The sequence below is a fragment of the Amblyomma americanum genome, chromosome 4 (genome assembly GCF_052857255.1).
Source record: "Amblyomma americanum isolate KBUSLIRL-KWMA chromosome 4, ASM5285725v1, whole genome shotgun sequence".
NCBI lineage: Eukaryota > Metazoa > Arthropoda > Arachnida > Ixodida > Ixodidae > Amblyomma > Amblyomma americanum.
Window position 1 is genome coordinate 137480349 of NC_135500.1, and position 19612 is coordinate 137499960.

Consider the following 19612-nt stretch of genomic DNA (forward strand, 5'->3'; position numbering starts at 1 on the left):
CGGCTGCGTTTTTATGGAGGAAAAACGCTAAGTCGCCCGTGTGATGTGCGATGTCAGTGCACGTTAAAGATTTCCAGGTGGTCGAAATTATTCCGGAGCCCTCCACTACGGCACCTCTTTGTTCCTTTCTTCTTTCACTCCCTCCTTTATCCCTTCCCTTACGGCACGGTTCAGGTGCCCAACGATATATGAGACAGATACTGCGTCATTTCCTTTCCCCCGGAACCAATTATTATTGTTATTATTATTACGTGGCGGTGCTGAGAGAGAGATGTGGGCTGCATGCATCAGCGCTGACAACTTCGTGGCAGACACTCGGTACTGCAGCAATAGGCCGCAGCGTTCATTGAGTGACCAACCTCTCGTAATCAACCATTAATTTAACTGCGATTAAGAGTCCCCCTTTAATTGGGGGTGATTGTTTGGCCAATTACTGTATAAAACACATTATTTCCCCTTACCCGCCATGCCTTGACCGTTTTTTTCTCTACAGCCCGCCTAATCCTATAATTGTGAGGGACGACTGACAGGGTGTGTGAACTTGGCCTCGTCCCTGTCGTCTTCAGGACTTTATTCTGCCGCGAAAATGCACTTGTAATTCGGTCCTCCAGGCGCCAGGGGACAAAGGCCCGTCTCCTTCTGTTTCTTGCCCAGCCTTGGCTGAAGATCCACAGAAAATTGACCTCGAGTCTTCCTCCTTGCATGAGACATACATACTCGCTCGCTCTCTGGCTCTAAAGAACGCTGATGGGAAATGCCCGAGCGCCGAATGCGCTGTGATGCGACAATGCGAAACAATGCGATCATCCACAGTGCCATCAAGTGCAACGCGGCCAAGTCGTGCTATGCCAGCGTCCCCGGAGTGCGTTACGCACACCAGTGTGGACCGACCACAGCCGGACTCGAGCGGCGGCGGCGCAACAGTCCGGCCGTGGACCCAACGTTAATAGAACAAGCTTCGTGGACCTACAGGTGTATGGATGACGAATGGATGAATGTCTGGATCATATTGTCACGTGCTTTGTGTCGACGGCGAAGCGGAGGGGAAGAGGAGCTAGAGGCTGAAGAAGCGAGTCGGCCTCGCCGTACTGAGCTCTCTGCCTCATGTTACGTCTCGACTACGACGCGCGGTATAGCCGGCGCGGATGCAACGGACGCCGCGGCTTCGTTCATCGCGGCCGCAACGCCTCCCGCCAAGCGCGTCCAGGCAGGTTTCAGTGCCACGTGTCGTCGTGCGTGCGTGTGTGTGTGTGTGCATGTTTTGCCCACGCTTGTCAAAGCGCGGCAGCCGGGGAGAGGAGCTCCCCAACTGGGAGGCGAGGAGGTCTGACCGGCGCCGGCCTGGCGGACGCGCCCGTCACGTCTGGACATGTTCAAGCGTCGCCGTATCGGATGACTCTTCCCAAGCCGTTCCCTCTTGCCCTCGACTCCGAGCGTATAAAACGCCGCTGCCCCGGACGCCGAGAGAGACTTCGATTTCTTCCTGCGAGTAACGTGGTCGCCCTGACCGGCTGCTCTTTTGCGATGCCAGAATAAACAAGTTGTTCTGTTGCCAGTCGACTCATCCTTTGCCGGGACCTTCGGATGTTTCCAGCTTTGCCCCAGGCCGCCAGGCCAACGCTACCCTTGGGGCTTGCAACCCAAATGCAACAACTGGTTGCCAGCGGTGAGATCCCGACAACGGAGGCCAGCAGCGAAGATATGCGTTCAACTGTATGCTGAGCAGCACAACGACCATCCGGGAGCAGTGCAACGAGCCCTGTGTGATGACTGGTTGCCTGCAGCGGAACGACTGCGCTGAATTCTTGGCTGCGAGGTTTGGTGAGTGCGGGACTTTCTTCTTCTGAGTTTTGCCAGGCTTTTGTTAGTGTCAGAAACAGAGCTGGTAATTGTGTTGTCGTTGCTGCCGGGTTAGTTTGCGGCAAGACAATAGTAGGCAGTAGAGAAAGCAGCATTCGGAGCAGCCATGGATTTGAAGTCGTTGCGCAAACCGAAATTGCTGGAGCTTGCAAGAGAGTTGGGTCTGGATGTCTCAGACAAACTCAGAAAACCGGAACTGCTAAGGGCTATTCTTGAGTTGGAGGCTGAGGATGACGAGCTGTCGGAATGCCTTGAGACGATTGAGGAGAGGGAACAAAAAGAAAAAGAGAAAAACGAGCGCGAACGTAAAGAACAAAAAGAGAAAGAGGAGCGCGAACGTAAAGAGCAAAAAGATAAAGAGAAAGAAGAGCGCGACCGTCAACACGCTTTGGAAATGAAGCGTCTCGAGGTAGAGATGGAACGCGCTCGTAATGGAAGTCAGGCACACGGTGCAGGAGAACGGGTATCGTTCAAAATGACTGACCTGATGCGGCCGTTTAAGCTTGGAGAGGACATTGGTTTGTTCCTGGTTAACTTTGAGCGAACGTGCGAGAAGCAGGGGTTCTCTCGGGAAACGTGGCCACAGCGCTTGCTCACTTTGTTACCCGGCGAGGCGGCCGACGTAGTCGCTCGCTTGAAGAGAGAGGAGGCAGAGGATTTCGACCAAGTGAAATCGAGTCTGCTAAAAAAGTACAGGCTGTTAGCGGAGGCGTTCCGTCGGAAGTTTCGGGAAAATGAAAAAGGCAGAAATGAGTCATATACAGAGTTTGCCTACAGGCTTATGTCAAACATGCAGGAGTGGCTCAAAGAAGAGAAAGCGTTTGGTGACCACGAGAAAATTCTGCAGTGTTTCGGGCTGGAACAGTTTTATAGTCGGTTACCTGAGAACGTGCGGTACTGGGTCTTGGATAGGCCAGACGTTAGTACAGTGGCTAAAGCCGCCGAGCTAGCCGAGGAGTTTGTGACGCGTCGGGCTCGCGGAGCTAAGGACGGTCAAAAGGGTGAATTTGGCTCCAAGTCTGAGAGGCCGAAGTTCACACCCATGAGAGCAAGGGGGGACACGCGTAGTGCGGATGCGAGTGAAAGCAGTCCGACCGAACGTAAGGAGACGGCGGCAGCCGAAGCCGAACGCAGAAAGCGGTTCGAGAGGAGGCAAGCGCGCGTGTGTTATACGTGCCAGAAGCCGGGTCACTTTTCGGCGCAGTGTCCAGAAACAAAAAGAGAAGTCGTGTGTTTGTCATTATGTACCACTGACGAGAACATGAAGCTTCTCGAGCCTTACATGCGAGACTTCCTCGTGAACGGGAAAGAGTGCCGAGTGCTTCGTGATTCCGCAGCTACAATGGATGTAGTTCACCCCTCTTACGTAGAACCCGATATGTTCACGGGCGAGTGCGCATGGATCAAGCAAGCCTTGGAAGCTCATAGCGTGTGTCTGCCCGTAGCAAAAGTGCTTATTGAAGGACCTTTCGGAGCACTTGAGACGGAGGCCGTAGTGTCATCTATGCTGCCCCCCCAGTACCCGTACCTATTTTCGAACAGGTCCGATCACCTCCTGCGCGAGAAGGGGCTTTTGTTTGGTGAGGCTAGCGTTCAGGCCTTAACCAGACCGAGAGTTCGGGAGCTCGCTGCAAAGGCGGTAGTTGCGGGGCCGACGTTGTCGAGCAATGAGAAAGGGTCGGAGGCGCAGCAAGCTGATATTCAGAGCACGTCCGAACTGAATAAAATTGAGCCTGTAGCGTTGAAGGCACCAGGTACTGGAGAGGAAATGCCCGACACGGGAAAGTTAGAAGAGCTTCCGGTCGAGCTTCCGGGAATAGGCTCAGTGACGAACAGGGAAGACACTGATCAGGTCATTAGTGACTTAATCATTAAAGCACCGCTGTCGGCTGAGCAGAAATCCGAACTACACCAACTCTTACAAGAGTTTCAAGGTCAGTTCTCTGAGAGGCCTGGTAGGACTTCTGTCCTTACTCATGATATAGAACTTACCTCCCCAGAGCCAGTACGATCCAAGGCGTACCGGGTGTCACCCCGCCAGCGCGATATTATGGAGGCTGAGGTAAAGAAAATGCTACAGCTCGGTGTTATTGAGGCGGGTGAGAGTGATTATACCTCCCCTTTGATTTTAGTTGAGGTACAGGGCAAGGAACCTCGTCCTTGCGTCGACTACCGCAGGCTTAATTCCATTACTAAGGATCAAATTTATCCGATCCCTAACATCGAGGAGCGCCTTGAGAAAGTTAGTAGCGCTCAGTTTATTTCCACCCTAGATCTTGTCAGGGGTTATTGGCAGGTTCCACTTACAGAAGAGGCTAGTAGGTATGCGGCGTTTATTTCACCAATGGGAACATTCCGTCCTAAAGTTTTGAGTTTTGGTTTGAAGAACGCGCCATACTGCTTTTCAAGCCTCATGGACAAAGTGTTGCGGGGACAGGAAGAATTCGCTTTACCGTATTTAGACGACGTAGCGATATTCTCCGCATCCTGGTCTGAGCATATGGCACACTTGCGGGCAGTGCTAACCCGCCTGCGCGAAGCGGGCTTGACAATCAAGGCTCCCAAGTGCCAATTAGCACAGGCCGAGGTTGTCTACCTCGGTCACGTGATTGGACAGGGTCGTCGCCGCCCCTCTGAAATAAAGGTGGCCGCTGTGCGAGACTTCCCGCAACCGCGCACGAAGACCGATATTCGGTCGTTCTTAGGTGTCGCCGGCTACTATCAGAGGTACATCCCCAGGTACTCCGATATCGCGGCTCCCCTGACGGATGCTCTAAGAAAAACAGAGCCCCAAACAGTCGTCTGGAGCGAGACAAAGGAAAGAGCTTTTAGCGCCCTAAAGAGCGCCCTAACAAGCCAGCCTGTGCTACGATCGCCAGACTACACAAAAGGGTTCGTTGTTCAGTGCGATGCTAGTGAGCGAGGCATGGGCGTTGTACTGTGCCAAAGGGACAATGGAGAAGTGGAACACCCCGTCCTGTATGCTAGTCGTAAGCTGACCTGTCGTGAGCAGGCGTACAGCGCCACCGAGAAAGAGTGTGCGTGTCTCGTGTGGGCCGTTCAGAAATTGTCATGCTACCTAGCCGGCTCGAGGTTTATCATTGAGACGGATCACTGCCCTCTCCAATGGCTGCAGACCATATCTCCCAAAAATGGCCGCCTCCTGCGCTGGAGCCTCGCTTTGCAACAATATTCCTTTGAGGTGCGTTACAAAAAGGGGAGTCTCAACGGTAACGCCGATGGCTTAAGTCGAAGCCCCTAACGTAGGAATCCGCCTCAAAGTTGTTTGTTACTGATGTTTTATTCCTGAGGCAGGATTTTTAACATATTGCTTTTGTTTAGTGTTTCAAAGTGATTATGTGCTTTCTAGTGCAATTTTCCAATTTGTGGACGCGTTCTGAGTGCTGCTTGACTACTGTAAGGAACTAGGCAGTAGTATAAAAGGGGAAAGAGCCTGGCAGAGCTTAGTGAGGGTTGTCTCGTGCTTGCTGACTGAGCGGTTGCGTTTCGGCGTAGTTCTAACGCTTGCTGGGAACGAGCACAAAAATGGCAACTCCCCCGAAGTGACTTTGCAGTGTCCTATGTGATCCTGAACCCGAGAACGAGGCCTTCTCTGTGCGCTGCGCTCAAGCAACGTCGAGGGACGATCGGTTTCGATTACGAGCATCATCGTGCGACATCCCTCTGGACAGCGGATGCAGTCCCCTGACCATCGGGATCTCCTTCTCCCGGCGGGGCGGTCTGTTACGTCTCGACTACGACGCGCGGTATAGCCGGCGCGGATGCAACGGACGCCGCGGCTTCGTTCATCGCGGCCGCAACGCCTCCCGCCAAGCGCGTCCAGGCAGGTTTCAGTGCCACGTGTCGTCGTGCGTGCGTGTGTGTGTGTGTGCATGTTTTGCCCACGCTTGTCAAAGCGCGGCAGCCGGGGAGAGGAGCTCCCCAACTGGGAGGCGAGGAGGTCTGACCGGCGCCGGCCTGGCGGACGCGCCCGTCACGTCTGGACATGTTCAAGCGTCGCCGTATCGGATGACTCTTCCCAAGCCGTTCCCTCTTGCCCTCGACTCCGAGCGTATAAAACGCCGCTGCCCCGGACGCCGAGAGAGACTTCGATTTCTTCCTGCGAGTAACGTGGTCGCCCTGACCGGCTGCTCTTTTGCGATGCCAGAATAAACAAGTTGTTCTGTTGCCAGTCGACTCATCCTTTGCCGGGACCTTCGGATGTTTCCAGCTTTGCGCCAGGCCAACGCTACCCTTGGGGCTTGCAACCCAAATGCAACACTCATCACAGAACGTTGTTAATAAACGCCTCACAAAGTGCACTGTACGAACAATATCTTTATGCCGTGGTGGATGCGCAACGGAAAAAAAAAACAGCTGTGGTTCAACCCGGCTGAACTAGTAAGACGAGCGAAAGCTCTGTTAAACCGCAGCGGTGGTCAAGTGGTTGAGCATCCGCCATGCATGCGGGAGGTGCGGGGCTCGATCCCCAGTGCCGCCGGTTACCCACCGGTGATACAATGGGTACAAGCTTTCCCCTGGTCTGGTGCTCGGCTTATTCAGGGTGAAATGCTTGGGAAATGGGTCTTCGACCCCACCTTGAGAATTTGAAAAAATACCTCGTGCCATGGCGCTCTTTGGCCATAGATGCCCTTGCGCCATAAAAATCCACCATCATCATCATCAAAGCTCTGTTAAGCATGGTTATCCAGTCTGACGCTTTTCCATATCGTAAAGACCATCAGATTCCGCATGGCGGCGACGATACATCGTCGAAGCACTAGTTCAGGCACGTTGCTCATCCATGACTGTGTGAAGGTAAGCACACGCCAGACACTTATATATAGCGAAGAGCGCTTCACGCGATTTCCGGCAGTTGCTAGAGTGCCGTCGGCTCCGCGTACGCAGCTGTGGCGAGATGCAGCGAGTCACGTGATTCGATAGTTGCGAAACGTGACGTGGCATGACGTCAGAGCCAAGCCTCCGCTCCTCCTGGTTTGAGGCCTGGAGCACCCACACCGGCGCCCGGTGGTGACGTTTGCGCTGATCCCCGTTCGAGAGGGGCGGACTTCTGCTTCGTGTGAACCTCGCACGCGGTAAACGATCGGCGCACGTGTTTTCGAGAATTAAGAGTAAATCGCCGACTTTGTTCCAAAGATTGATGCTTGGTGAGAATGGTCGAAAACATTTGTTCTACGCATTTGAACGAATTCATCAGCAATCTTCAGAACCGTTTCATGGTCCGTTTAACCGTACGACCACTTCATGTGTTCTCAGTCCCTGGCATGGTGAGCTGTTGTGGGAGGTTATCTTTTGTGAGGTTCGTGCTCAGCTCCCAGGCTTGAGAAGACGACGACGAGCCAATCGCGAAAAGAAGAAAAGGTCGGACAGCCATGGCGGACGCGGGCAAGAGTCGTCCATCTCCAAGATCCCCAAGGTTGCCCCACAAGTCGTCGCACTCGCACCGAGCGCACGACCCGCTGCGGAGCCCCCACCACGGCAAAAGGAAGAAGCCCCGCACAAGGGTCGTCTTCGACAAAGAAAATGCTGCTTCCAGGCAAGTATCTGAGGGGGGCCGTAAGGGGGCCCCGGGCGCACCGAAATCAAGTTCACCCATCTCCCCACTCTGCTGTTCTGCCAGCATCCCCTCAACCCCCCCCCCTTTCCCCCGCTAGAAGAAATCGCCTTGGACCCCTCCCGAAAAAAAAAGAAAAAAATTGGCGGTGGTTTAGCTCTGGTTAAACCTGGTTGAATTGCGAAAGCTCGCTTAGTTGCTTCGGCTTCTCGTGTTCGCAATCGTTCTTCTCGTTGTTCCTCTGTTTCCTGGGAACGTTGCAACCTCTTTCTCTCATTCTCCCTAGTTTGCTTAGCTTTCGCCTTAGGATTGAACTGTTCCGAAGCAGTAGAGCAACTAGATTCAGATATAGACTCTTCGTCGGCAACTTCCGTGGCGACACTGATCAACCAACGTGTAGCGCACCGCTATATATCCCAGTGAAGCCTCCACGGAGCGAGCGCAAGGCGAGGAGGTCGTCCTATCAACGGAGAGACCACCTGTTAGGCGCGGCGCCGGCTTGGGGGCCACGGCACACGCGACGAGCGGTCAGGCCTGGCGTAGTATTGCTTTCGCAATAAAAATCCTGGCTGCATGCCATCCTCCTTCCCAACGAACCAGGTAGCACAAAAGGCCCATTCGTTTTAGAGCGAAAGATCTTTAACGGGAGCTTCTACGGACACAAGCGTGATAATAATAATAATAATAATAATAATAATAATAATAATAATAATATTAATAATAATAATAATAATAATAATTGGTTTTTTGGGGGAAAGGAAATGGCGCAGTATCTGTCTCATGTATCGTTGGGCACCTGAACCGCGCCGTAAGGGAAGGGATAAAGGAGGGAGTGAAAGAAGAAAGGAAGATAGAGGTGCCGTAGTGGAGGGCTCCGGAATAATTTCGACCACCTGGGGATCTTTAACGTGCACTGACATCGCACAGCACACGGGCGCCTCAGCGTTTTTCCTCCATAAAAACGCAGCCGCCGCGGTCGGGTTCGAACCCGAGCGCCCTAACCACTGAACCACCGCGGCGGGTACACAAGCGTGACCCCTTAACACGTTTCGCGGGAGCAGTACACCAACTAGTTCTCGGCGCCGCCACGGGATGGTGTTGTGGGCTCTCACGTCGTATCACGTCGGAGTCGGCTAAGCGCGGATCACCGTGGCGCGGATCGAGTGACCGCGATAGTGAGGTGGCGCACGGGGGAGCTTTTGCTGAATCACGATGTACGCTGAATGAACATGATAGAAGTGACCTCACTGCACGAAAATAAGGAGCACAGTGCGGCACCGTGGACACTACGGGAAGCAGCGCGCTAGCGCTTTGCACACCGAGCTCTTGCTCAGTTTAACGATCTACGCAGCGACTGCGGGAGCATGCGTAGTTTTTTTTTTTTTCCTCCTGTCTCTAGCTGATTTAGTCCAGGGCACTTTCGAGTGCAGACGAACTCCGACTCTCATGCGGGATGCTCGGGGTTCGATCCCCAGTGCTGCCGGGTAATAATAATAATAATAATAATAATAATAATAATAATAATAATAATAATAATAATAATAATAATAATAATAATAATAATAATAAATACTAATAATAATAATAATAATAATAATAATAATAATAATAATAATAATAATAATAATAATAATAATAATAATAATAATGGTTTTTGGGGAAATAAAATGGCGCAGTATCTGTCTCATATATTGTTGGACACCTGAACCGCGCCGTAAGGGAAGGGATAAAGGAGGGAGTGAAGGAAGAAAGAGGTGCCGTAGTGGTGGGCACCGGAATAATTTCGACCACCTGGGGATCTTTAACGTGCACTGACGTCGCGCAGCACACGGGCGCCTTAGCGTTTTGCCTCCATAAAAACGCTAAGCCGCCGCGGTCGTGTTCGAACCCGGTTACTCCGGATCAGTAGCCGAGCGCCCTAACCTAACCACTGAGCCACCGCGGCGGGTATCCGCCGGGTACCCACCGGTGATACAATAGGTACAAGCTTTCTCCTGGCCTGGTGCTCGGCTTATTCAGGGTGGAATGCTTGGAAAATGGGTCTTTGACTCTATCTTGCGTCATCGAAAAAATGGCCACAAATGGGCTTCTACCGCACGAGGCGGATTTAACGTTGTTGACGGCGGAACTTATCGCTGATACGTCAGAGCAACGAGTATGTACGAAAGCCTTTATCAATATGCAGATCATATTCGATCATAGCTCCCCTACACAGCCCAAGAAATCCATTGTTCTCGTTCGCCGTTGCGAAAACTAATCGCTTTACCGCTGCGTGGTTTTTAGAGAGTACGCTGTAGCGGGTCAGTTAGGATGACATGACCTGCCCCTCTTGTGTCTTCGTGTTCCGCTTCCGTTCTCGTCTCGTACAGCTGTAACCTTACAGCGCCGCCACTTCTATAGAATGTCTCTGTGTTAGTAATTGCTTAATAATAATAATAATAATAATTGGTTTTTGGGGAAAGGAAATGGCGCAGTATCTGTCTCATATATCGTTGGACACCTGAACCGCGCCGTAAGGGAAGGGATAAAGGAGGGAGTGAAAGAAGAAAGGAAGAAGAGGTGCCATAGTGGAGGGCTCCGGAATAATTTCGACCGCCTGGGGATCTTTAAAGTGCACTGACATCGCACAGCACACGGGCACCTTAGCGTTTTTCCTCCATAAAAACGCAGCCGCCGCGGTCGGGTTCGAACCCGGGAACTCCGGATCAGTAGTAATTGCTTCACCTGTTGCGTTTTCGCACACAGGTCGCCGGTGTCACCGCTGTCCCCTGCCGTGTACAGCCGGTCAGCTTCACCCGATCCTCCGTCCTCGCCGCGGGCGGTCGACTGGCCCCTGCGCTTCCTGCGATTCTCCGGGCGCGTCTACCCGGAACCTCCGCACTCTCCATCGATGCCCTTAGAAAGCGCTCCGGCCGAGGCGGTGAGGGCCTTGCTATATGCTAGAGCAAGCTATAGCTATATGCTATATGCTATAGCGAATATGGTCTAAACCGATAGTTTCCGAGACACTTGATAATACGAGCTTTGGGGCTGGACTGGTCACATAAAATTAACACACTGGGAACTTACGTCCTAGGTAGAGGAGGTGCTCGTCACAGCCTCCGCAGGAGAGATTGCTTGGAGGACAAGCTCGCGACAAGCATCGCGCTCACAGGCAGGAACTTGCGCTGGGCTGGTGACGAGCGGATCCTAATGCGGCGGCCGTGTGAGGGCTGGGATACCACTGGGGTAATTAGCAATGAGGGGTAAATGGTGGCCGCTGTTGGTGTCGGCATAGAGCGCCGTCACCGACTATGTACAGTCGGGGTCAAAAGCCTCTGGACCACGTGTTACTCAAACGAAGCCGATAGCTCTGCTGTTAGTCGGCGGCTGGAGACCACACTAGCGGAGGTGAAAGGGAAAACTTTGTTCTTTCATCTACACAAGTGTGATCCCCAGCTGCAGGCTAATAGTAGAGCTACGGGCTTCGTTTGAGTAACACGTGTTCCAGAGACTTTTGACCCCGACTGCGCTTCTGTGTTCAGCTGCTCGCCAAAAAAGATTGTGACCAAAGTGCGCTTGAGACACGTGGAATGTGTAGGACCAGGGATAACCCTGGTCCTACACCGGGGATAACCCTGGATAACGTACCTCCTGCAGGATTGGATGCTCTCCGAAGTATGTATCAGGTAGGCCTAAGAGCGGTACAACTTGAGGATTATACTGCGAAACACCCTGTATACATTCGACTAAGGGCCGCACTTTCTCTTGATTTTGTCGGGGTGCGGCGGCCCTTCCACAAAAGTGGCATTATTGCACCTTGCTTTTCCAAATTTATTCCTGAGACGCCGCTTTATTGTGCCACACACTGATTCTAAATCTGGAGCCTATATTTGCAGATATCTTGAAAGGTGCACTAAAGAGGATTCTGAGCTCGTCTTTTTGCCACGGGAACTCGACCTGCACGCTCCTAGCATTGTTACAAACTTCGAATTTTTGTCATGCGTGGCCGACTTCCTTATTAAATTGAATTAAACATCCCGACTCCCTCATTTATTTATTATTTCTTTAGCTCACCTCCGAAAGTAGGAGGAATCAACAAACGCGTGGAGTACCTTTCAGCCAGTCGCGTGGTGGCTTCGCTTTCGCTTTTAGTTGTTTCTTAGGTGTCCGTGAGTAAATAGTTTCAGTCGCAGACAACATAGCTTCAAATTAAGCCGCAAATTAGGAAACAGTAATGCGCGTGGGCTTTTTAATTTATGTATCACTCTGCCGATGGCAGAGCGGCAAGCCGCCACGCGTCTGGGGAGGTGAGAGAGATGGGGCAAGATAAGAGGCAGTGTTTCATATCAGCGTAGGAGAAAGGCGTAAGTTTGTATAGAGGCATAGCCTAGCGCGGGTTAGGATTAATTGCAATTTAATTCTGGGATACACGCGAGTTTCTCGGATCGCGAGGGGTGGACGCCGCAGAATAAGATTAGCTAAGTGTGATCGCTTGCGTCTGTGGTAGGAAAGGAAAGAGTGGTTCCGTAGTGAAAGGCTCCGGATTACTTACAACCCCCTGGGGCTCTTGAAAGTGCGCTAACATCACACATCACGCGAGTGTCTTCCTTTGAATTTCGCATACATCGAAACGCGGCCGTGGTCGAACCCTGTGTCCTTGAGCTCAGAAGCCGAACCCCAATCGGCCAGGTTTTGCTACCAAAATCACCTAGACTGTATAGTACAAAAAATTACTGACCATCAGGTAACTCTTGCTCTTCAACCACTCTGAGAATTAAGTTAGTCGCCGTGTTCTTTTTTCTTACATATGTTGTTAGCCCGTGAAGCATCGCACGCCAGTGCTGCCTTCTAGAACACGCTGCGTTTAGCCTTTCTTCGCACATTCTACTGCATGCACTTCACTCGCGACATTATGTCTCCGATCTTATCGCGGTGCCGATGCGCCCATGGCTTGATGGCAATAAGCTTTTCTCCGAAGGAAATCTCGGCAGGATGCGCAGATTTTAGTACGGCTTCTGGCAGTATACCTTTCTTCCACTTTGCCCCTCCCTTGTCAGCGGGCACATCGAACTAATTATCGCGAAAGGCGGAGCGCATGGGTTTAGTCGGACTTGAGTTGTATCGCCTTCCTCATTAAAAAAAAAAAAACGACAGGTCATGCTCTGCAAGAGCAAGGTTTGAATGCGCTAGCAACCAATTGACCACACTAACGACTGCTTGGCTATTTTTCAAACGAACTTTTGTTGGCAATTGCAAACACTTGCTTTTATTCACCTTTACTTCAGCTGAAACACTGCCACCACTATATTGTTCACACCGCCTCATTCTTCTTCTTTTGTTGCTTTTAACGCGATAGCGTTAATGTTCCCGTTGTGCAAAAAAATACGGCGTCGTCAGCGTTGTGAGCGAGGAGCAACCTAGGTTGGCTACCTACAGGTCACGTGACCTTGTGGCGTCATCACAAACTGACCACAGTGGCAGGTGGCAGTTAAATTAATGACTGGTCGCTCGGAAAGAGCAACCTGGGTCGCACAAGCCCTTCCAGAGCACGGAAGCACCTGCCAGCGCAGGGCAGTGGCGCATCGCTTAGCCGCTGCACCACTGTGCCAGGAGGAGTATGATGACTACCAGGGATATAGAATGTAAGGTAGACAATTAGCATTTCTGGGTATATGGGCATCATTTAACCCATTACGTTATCGCGTCGTACCCTTAAAGTGGAGCTTGAGTGTCCCCCCCCCCCCCCATTTCTCTTGTTTTGTTTTTTACTGCTGCTGCCTTTACGCACAGACTATGTTCACCTCTGTCCACCAAGCAACACGGCACTGATCGTGCAGATGAGGTCAACAAAGAAAAAAAAACCCATGGTGCCTATGAGGTTCCGTACTCGCTTCCCATGGACTGTTCCGCTTCTGGCATGGCCGAGACTGTGGGACATGCGTTAGTGGCTTGTCCGGTATATGCGCGCCAAAGACTAACGTTGGCTGCTTCCTTGGAGCGTTTGGACAGCAGGCCACTCCCTGAGGACTTACTGCTAGGCGCTTGGCCGAAGAGTTGGCAAGCAGCCCAGACAGTGCCGGCGTTTTCACGTTTTTTTTAGTGACACTGGACTCGACTTGCGGTTGTCGAGGCATACAGTGCATGCGCATACTCTCATCTCCCTACTCACCACATCGTCACCCATCACGACCCTCTTTCTTCTCCTCTTCCCATTCCCCAGCGCAGAGTGTACGAGGCCAGATCTCAATCTTTCTGGCCGACCTCTCTGCCTTCGTTTCATTAAATTTATCTATCTATTCCCATGGGAAATTCCAGGGTTCGAATTCGATCCGTGAAACTTTTTTTTTCTGGGATTTTTTTTTCTGTTTGTGTAACAGAAGAGCCGCACACACATCGCTGAAATCGCTCACCGCGGCCAGTAATGCTAGCGCATCAAAGAACCTTGTTGTGTTCGCGGGGTTTCCTTTAACATCTGCTATCACTCTGTATTACGCAGGCCACATCGCCCCGAACTGCACCCTCCAGATTCGTTGCAACTGTCGCAGTGGCCCTCGTCTGCATGGCTCTCGTCGGCACCACCTTCTACGTCATGTGGCACAGAAGCAGGCGACCGCAGGCCCTTGTCGCGACGGTGTGCACGACGGAGTCCTGCCTGAATTACACCAAGCTACTGCGCGACGCCATGGATGAGGACGAAAATCCGTGCGACGACTTCTACCAGCACGTCTGCGGTTCGTGGCTTAGCACTCGCGATAGTGGAAACACTGTGCTCCTTTCAGCCTGGGATAGCTTCGCGCTCACCGTGGCCTCCAAGTTTCAAACTCTCTATGTGCCCAAGGAAGAGCAGGCGTCCGTGCAGAAGGCGGCCCTTTACTGGCAGGCGTGTCTAAGCGTTCTGAACAGTTCCAACGTACCCGGTGTCAAGCAGGCACTGGAAGGAGCCGGCATTGCCTGGCCGCAACGCAGTCCCGAGCCAGATTTCCTCCGTACGATGTTTTTCATGTCAGAGCGAGCCAACATGCCTGTCTTCATACAACTCACGACCGTAAAAACCAACTCCTCGGCGTACCTCTTGTATTTCGGCCAGTGGGCGATGTTCAATCAAAAAATGATGTCGCTCGCCATGATGTGCAGGACAAAGCGACTGGCTAATCACGTGCAAGTTCTGTTTGAAAGCTTCGGTGGCACGGATCATTCTCGTCTCAGCGAACTGACTAAGCAGTTTGAAGGTATGGCCGAATTCTTCGTCCGCTACTCTAACGAATCTTATAGGAGGAACAAGAAGAGATATTCCAACTCAACGGCATTCCTCCAGTTCACGCCAACAGTGTCGCTGGAGAAGTGGAACTCGCTGTACGAGAGCTACCGAGGTGTCAGTGTCGGCGGCGCCCGAGGAGTCCTCATCGTGGGCGTTAAGTACTTTGCGGCCGTTTTCCGGCTGCACCAAAAATACGGAGATGCAGTTATGAACGACATCGTTGAAGGACTTGCCGTCGAAAATCTCATCGCCTTCACTGAACCTCGCATTCTCGAGAGCTTTTACGGGAACGCCGAAGAGGCTAGGAGAGCCGTGCAGAGCAACTGCTTTGCATTCAGTTACGACATCTTCGGTTACGCCGTGAACCATTTTTTCCTGAGGTCGAAAACCGTGCCTTATGAACAAGTAACGCAACTGGCAGAAGACGTTCGCAAGGAGTTGTCCAAGCTACTTAGCGGAAATTCTTCGCTTCTGACACGGTCAGCGAACGGAAGCAATTTCGAAACTGTCTTTGGCGTCATGGAGAGATCCCGGCCCGGCGGGTACCTTTCCCGGTACGCAGACTATCCCGACATGACCAATGACCCGCTCAGAAATTGGATGCTTGTGGTGAAGCACGGCAAAAAGGTCGATAAACATGAAGCTCCCTACCTCAAGCATAGCATACACGACCATGTCAAGTTCAAAGGCTTTCGCCTTATGATGCCCGAGCTCCTCTTCCCTGTATTCGCCAGCGACGCTCACTGGGCGATCCGGTACGGCGGCCTCGGCGCGCGAATAGCAGCCGCCCTGCTTTGCGACTACATCGAGGGCAGTGGAAAAGCCAACGAGGTCTACCGGGCCAACCACGATTGCCTTTTCGGCAAAGTATCAAAGCCCGTCGACGCGAACCTTCAGGTCGCCGTAGCATGCGCAGGGATCGTTTTGCGCCTTTTCGAGCTGGCGAGGTCGAAGGCGGCAGACGGCGATCCACTGTTCATGGACACGCCGCATTTCAGGGCGGAGAAGCTTCCCTTCATATTCGGATGCCACCTACTGTGCGGCGAGAATGGTGGAAAGGAGCTGTGCAACACGCCTGTGAGGCACAGCGCCGACTTTGCGCGGGTGTTCGACTGTCCACAGGACTCGCCGATGAACCCATCGAAAAAGTGCTGGATGCTTCCCCCTTAAAGTGTGGGGCGCTTCTTAGCCGGCTTTATTTAAGTGCTTTCCTTAGTTCACCGCTATCTGTTGGGCCTTACAAAGTATGCTCACCGAGTGCTGCCCACGGGGACTTTAGTGTTGTGCGTAGGCCGTGTTTCAGGAAGGCAGTGCACATTTTCTTATTTGGGTTTTTGCTTCACCTGGATACGCTCACCCTGTTAAATAATCCTCGGAGTAATAAAACTAGCGCAGTACGAGAAGTAATGATGCCGTGTTTTGCGTTAATGCAGGAAGTTGATACTTCTTCGCAATAAAAAGATTCCAGCCTTCGAGTCGTGATTGCTGCTTCGTTGTAAGCTTTTGAAAGGCGAATGCTGGTAATTGTTTGCTGCGCTACCTTTGAGCAGTGTTAAGAAATCTTGCGAACGCAAATGATTCATCTAGAAAGACTCCGCTTCGGCGTCTTTCAGAGCATTCGTGTCGGGCGGCTTCTTGCTGAAATTTTAATCAACCGAATTAATGAAAATCATAGCACCAGATGTAGATGAAAAAAATCCAATGCATTTTATTTATATAACGCGGAAAATGCACCTGTGCAAATGATAGTGCGTATAAAGAATAGTTAAGCAAATTTTTTCTGAAAAAGTGTACACATTGTTAGATTCATTTGAATGGCACGGTAAAAACGCTCTTCTTCTAAGAGGCTCTAAACATTTCTTTTAGTTTTATCGTCTGTTTCGAACGCATTACACGGTGCCTAAAAGCAGCTTTCTTTAGAAAAAAATTGACGCACTGGTTGACCGGTTGACGCACTTGTAAGAAATTAAGGAGCGAATTAGGGATGTATTTTGCGCAAACTATTCTCTTTCTCGTAGAAGCATTCTTCTCGAATACGTCATATCACAACTTCTTGTCCCACTGAGCATGTGTATGGCCCTTGATGGAACAAAAACCGCTGTGAAGGCAGGGTTTTTGCACGCAGTACAACAGTCCTTTTATGCAAAGAGAAGTCACTCATTTCGCTGTTTCTCCCTGCCCCTTCATTGTAAGATCACCTCCGTGCTGCTAAGATGCGGCCGTTATTATTAGCGCGTGAACTCATCTTGTGAGAACTTTGAAACGCCTCCGCCGCAATGAAAAAAAAAAACAAATTTCTTTTCGTGTAAGGGCCACAATCATTCACAGTTATCAAGTGTGCTGCTGTGAATTCTGTTAGGAATACTAATTGTTGTATACCGACTAAATACGCAGGATAAACTTTTATATAGCCTTTTTATAACTTAATGACTGCCATTTTCTTTCTCATTTACGCCCACTTTCTTTTCCTCCGGCCGCTGTTCCTTTGGCTAAAACTGACCACTGATCGAAGGTGCTATTCGCCGTGGCCCGTGACAGTCCGTGCGTATAGACGGTAGACTGCTGCACGAAGCTCATGGTCCCTCCTCGTTCGGCTGGGGTGGCTTATGTGCAGGCATACACTTCTTCGCGGACATACTAGATATACCCGCGATTCATGTTTTCTCCAATCTGTGGATTTACAAGGTTCCCGTAGGCATATGTCACACCCGGCCTCAGAATGTTCATAAGCCTCGGCACCGAACACCAAGTCTCTGTCTTGAAGGTCCGGTTGTGCCTGACAGATTTCTTCGGCGTACCCACAGTACATCAGCAGGTGTGATAAACCCAAAGAGGAGAGCTCAGCGTTTTAGAATGTCTAATTGCGAGCTGGGCAGTATTATAACCACACGAAGCAAAAGCAGCTTTGTCCAGCGATATATGAGACAGATACTGAGCCATTTCCTTTCCTCAAAAAACCAATTATTATTTTAAAACTCTTCTCGGCACCTTTGCAAAAAATATAATCAGGTTTGTGCTCACATTGATTGTAATGATAACTGTTACTCAATGATCAGAATGGTAGAAACACTGCAGTACCTCTCGGTCTTTCTTCGGTTTCAGCAGAACTTACAAATAAGCGCAGACTGGCTACACGTCAGCTTAATTTCTTTCTATTTTTGCCGAATACCGTGTTTTGCAGCAAGAAACGCAGAATTTCAAGCTGAGCGCACAGCAACAGTTGCATCAAAGCAAACCACTGAGAACGTACTGTCATCAGCACGCCTGTCTGGCTGCGGAACCGAAACTGAAATCTTCACTGCAGCTCATCTTTTGCTGATACAGTGCAATTTCCAGGGCAAATTGTGTGCCTAGACACATAATTTGCCCTGGAATAAATATGCTGCCTCGCTCCAGCGCAAGCATTGTCCCTAGAACCGCATACCTGCTTAAAAATTTCCCATTTTGCTACAGGGTGCGTTCGAGCGCTCTAGACAGACGTGCTGACGACGTACTTAAAACAGCATCCCTAATACTTTTTGTAGGGCAGACGCTGTTCTCACGTGCACATAATGAAATATTTTTGCGTAAATTAGGAACAAAGCTATGGAGGCGCACAAGACTTCAGTTCCACGTTTACGTGAAGTGAGTCTGCACTTCAGTGCAGCGCGGCGATAGCAATGGAAGGAAGGAAGGAAGGCCTCAGACGTTGCTGGCACATACCCACTACGGGGGAGTGGCCAAGACACAGGCGGTTAATTGCTGGATACAGGAAATTTTTTACAGGAAAAGGAGTGATAATAGGATGTAGCCTGATAGATTGGAAGACGGAAGGACAGGGGTCCTGTTAACTTGGAGATCGAAGACGGGGCAATGGCTTAATGTGCATAATAGTATACAATGCCTGCAATGTTTCAATGTCGTACTGACTGAGAGCGGGAAGAAGAAATTAGAATGGCGCTGAACCATATGTTTATCTTCGTCGTTGTCGCGAATGTGCGTCTTCTTCACTGTCGCCCTCGGGAAGAAGAGGAGCCATCCTGGTGACTTACGGCGACGGTAAGATTGCGGGGTAGAATTATGGCTTGAGGCGCTATATATGAACTGTCTCTCGTCTGCGGTGGCGGAGATCGGGATACTGCGTGAGGGGGTTCGACGACGTAGTTAACAGATGTGTGCTCCGGAACGGAGTAGGGCTGTGATACTCGGCATGAACTCGAGTACAGTCCAGGAGTGCATGGAGGTATCCAGAGCCACATACGGGTGCCAGAAGAGAAGTGCGGTGGGGTGTGATTTCGGGGCGTGATTTCTAGCGGTACTGGGTGGCAGTCGTGACGAAGCGGGCGATTTCGCGACAGTGTTCTGTGTGTTGCGAGGCTTCAGAAACAAGGGTATATTCGAAGACGTCAGGGTAGTAAGGGAGAATGGTATCTATTGTAGCAGACGACTGACGGCCGTAAAGAAGAAAGGAGAGAAGCCGGTATTGGACTGCGTAGCGGTGTTGTAAGCCTAAGCAACATAAAGAATCACGAGATCCCAATTCGAGTGGTTAGTAGTGTCGTACATAGAGAGCATGCCCCCGAGGGTGTGGTTAAATTGTTCGGTGAGGCCGTTGGTCTGGGGATGATAGGTGGAGGTGGTTCGATTAATTAGGGTGCATTGGCTGAGCAGTGATTCGACAACATCGGACAAAAAGACGAGGGGCCCTGTCAATAAGCAGTTCACGAGGTTTGACATGACGAAAAATGAAGCGCTGCACAGGCAAGGGGGCGACGTCTGTCGCTTTGGCAGCCACGGGGGCGGCGGTTTCTGCATACCTCGTCAGACGATCAACCCCAACGATAGGCCAACGGCTGCTGGGCGCAGTGTACGGAACCGGGCCGTCGAAATCAATACCGATGCGTTCGAAAGGGCTTGGTGGGCAAGGGAGTGGGTGCGCCAGGGATTGTTGACTCGTG

The 19612-nt window shown here is 51.2% G+C and overlaps 1 protein-coding gene across 1 annotated transcript; it reads left to right on the forward strand.

The window, feature by feature from the left end:
- The first annotated feature begins 7253 nt into the window (after window positions 1-7253).
- LOC144127689 (endothelin-converting enzyme 1-like) lies at window positions 7254-15845 on the forward strand. Its single transcript, XM_077660617.1, has 3 exons — window positions 7254-7417; window positions 10181-10355; window positions 13914-15845. The coding sequence occupies exons 1-3, from the start codon at window positions 7254-7256 to the stop codon at window positions 15843-15845; spliced, it is 2271 nt and encodes a 756-aa protein (XP_077516743.1).
- Window positions 15846-19612: the final 3767 nt, after the last annotated feature.

Excerpts from the sequence above, each read along its gene's own strand:
- LOC144127689 (XM_077660617.1), top strand. The coding sequence starts at position 7,254 with ATGGCGGACGCGGGCAAGAGTCGTCCATCTCCAAGATCCCCAAGGTTG. Across the intron at positions 7,418-10,180 it reads AAAGAAAATGCTGCTTCCAG|GTCGCCGGTGTCACCGCTGT; the intron begins GCAAGTATCTGA and ends TTTCGCACACAG. Across the intron at positions 10,356-13,913 it reads AAAGCGCTCCGGCCGAGGCG|GCCACATCGCCCCGAACTGC; the intron begins GTGAGGGCCTTG and ends TGTATTACGCAG.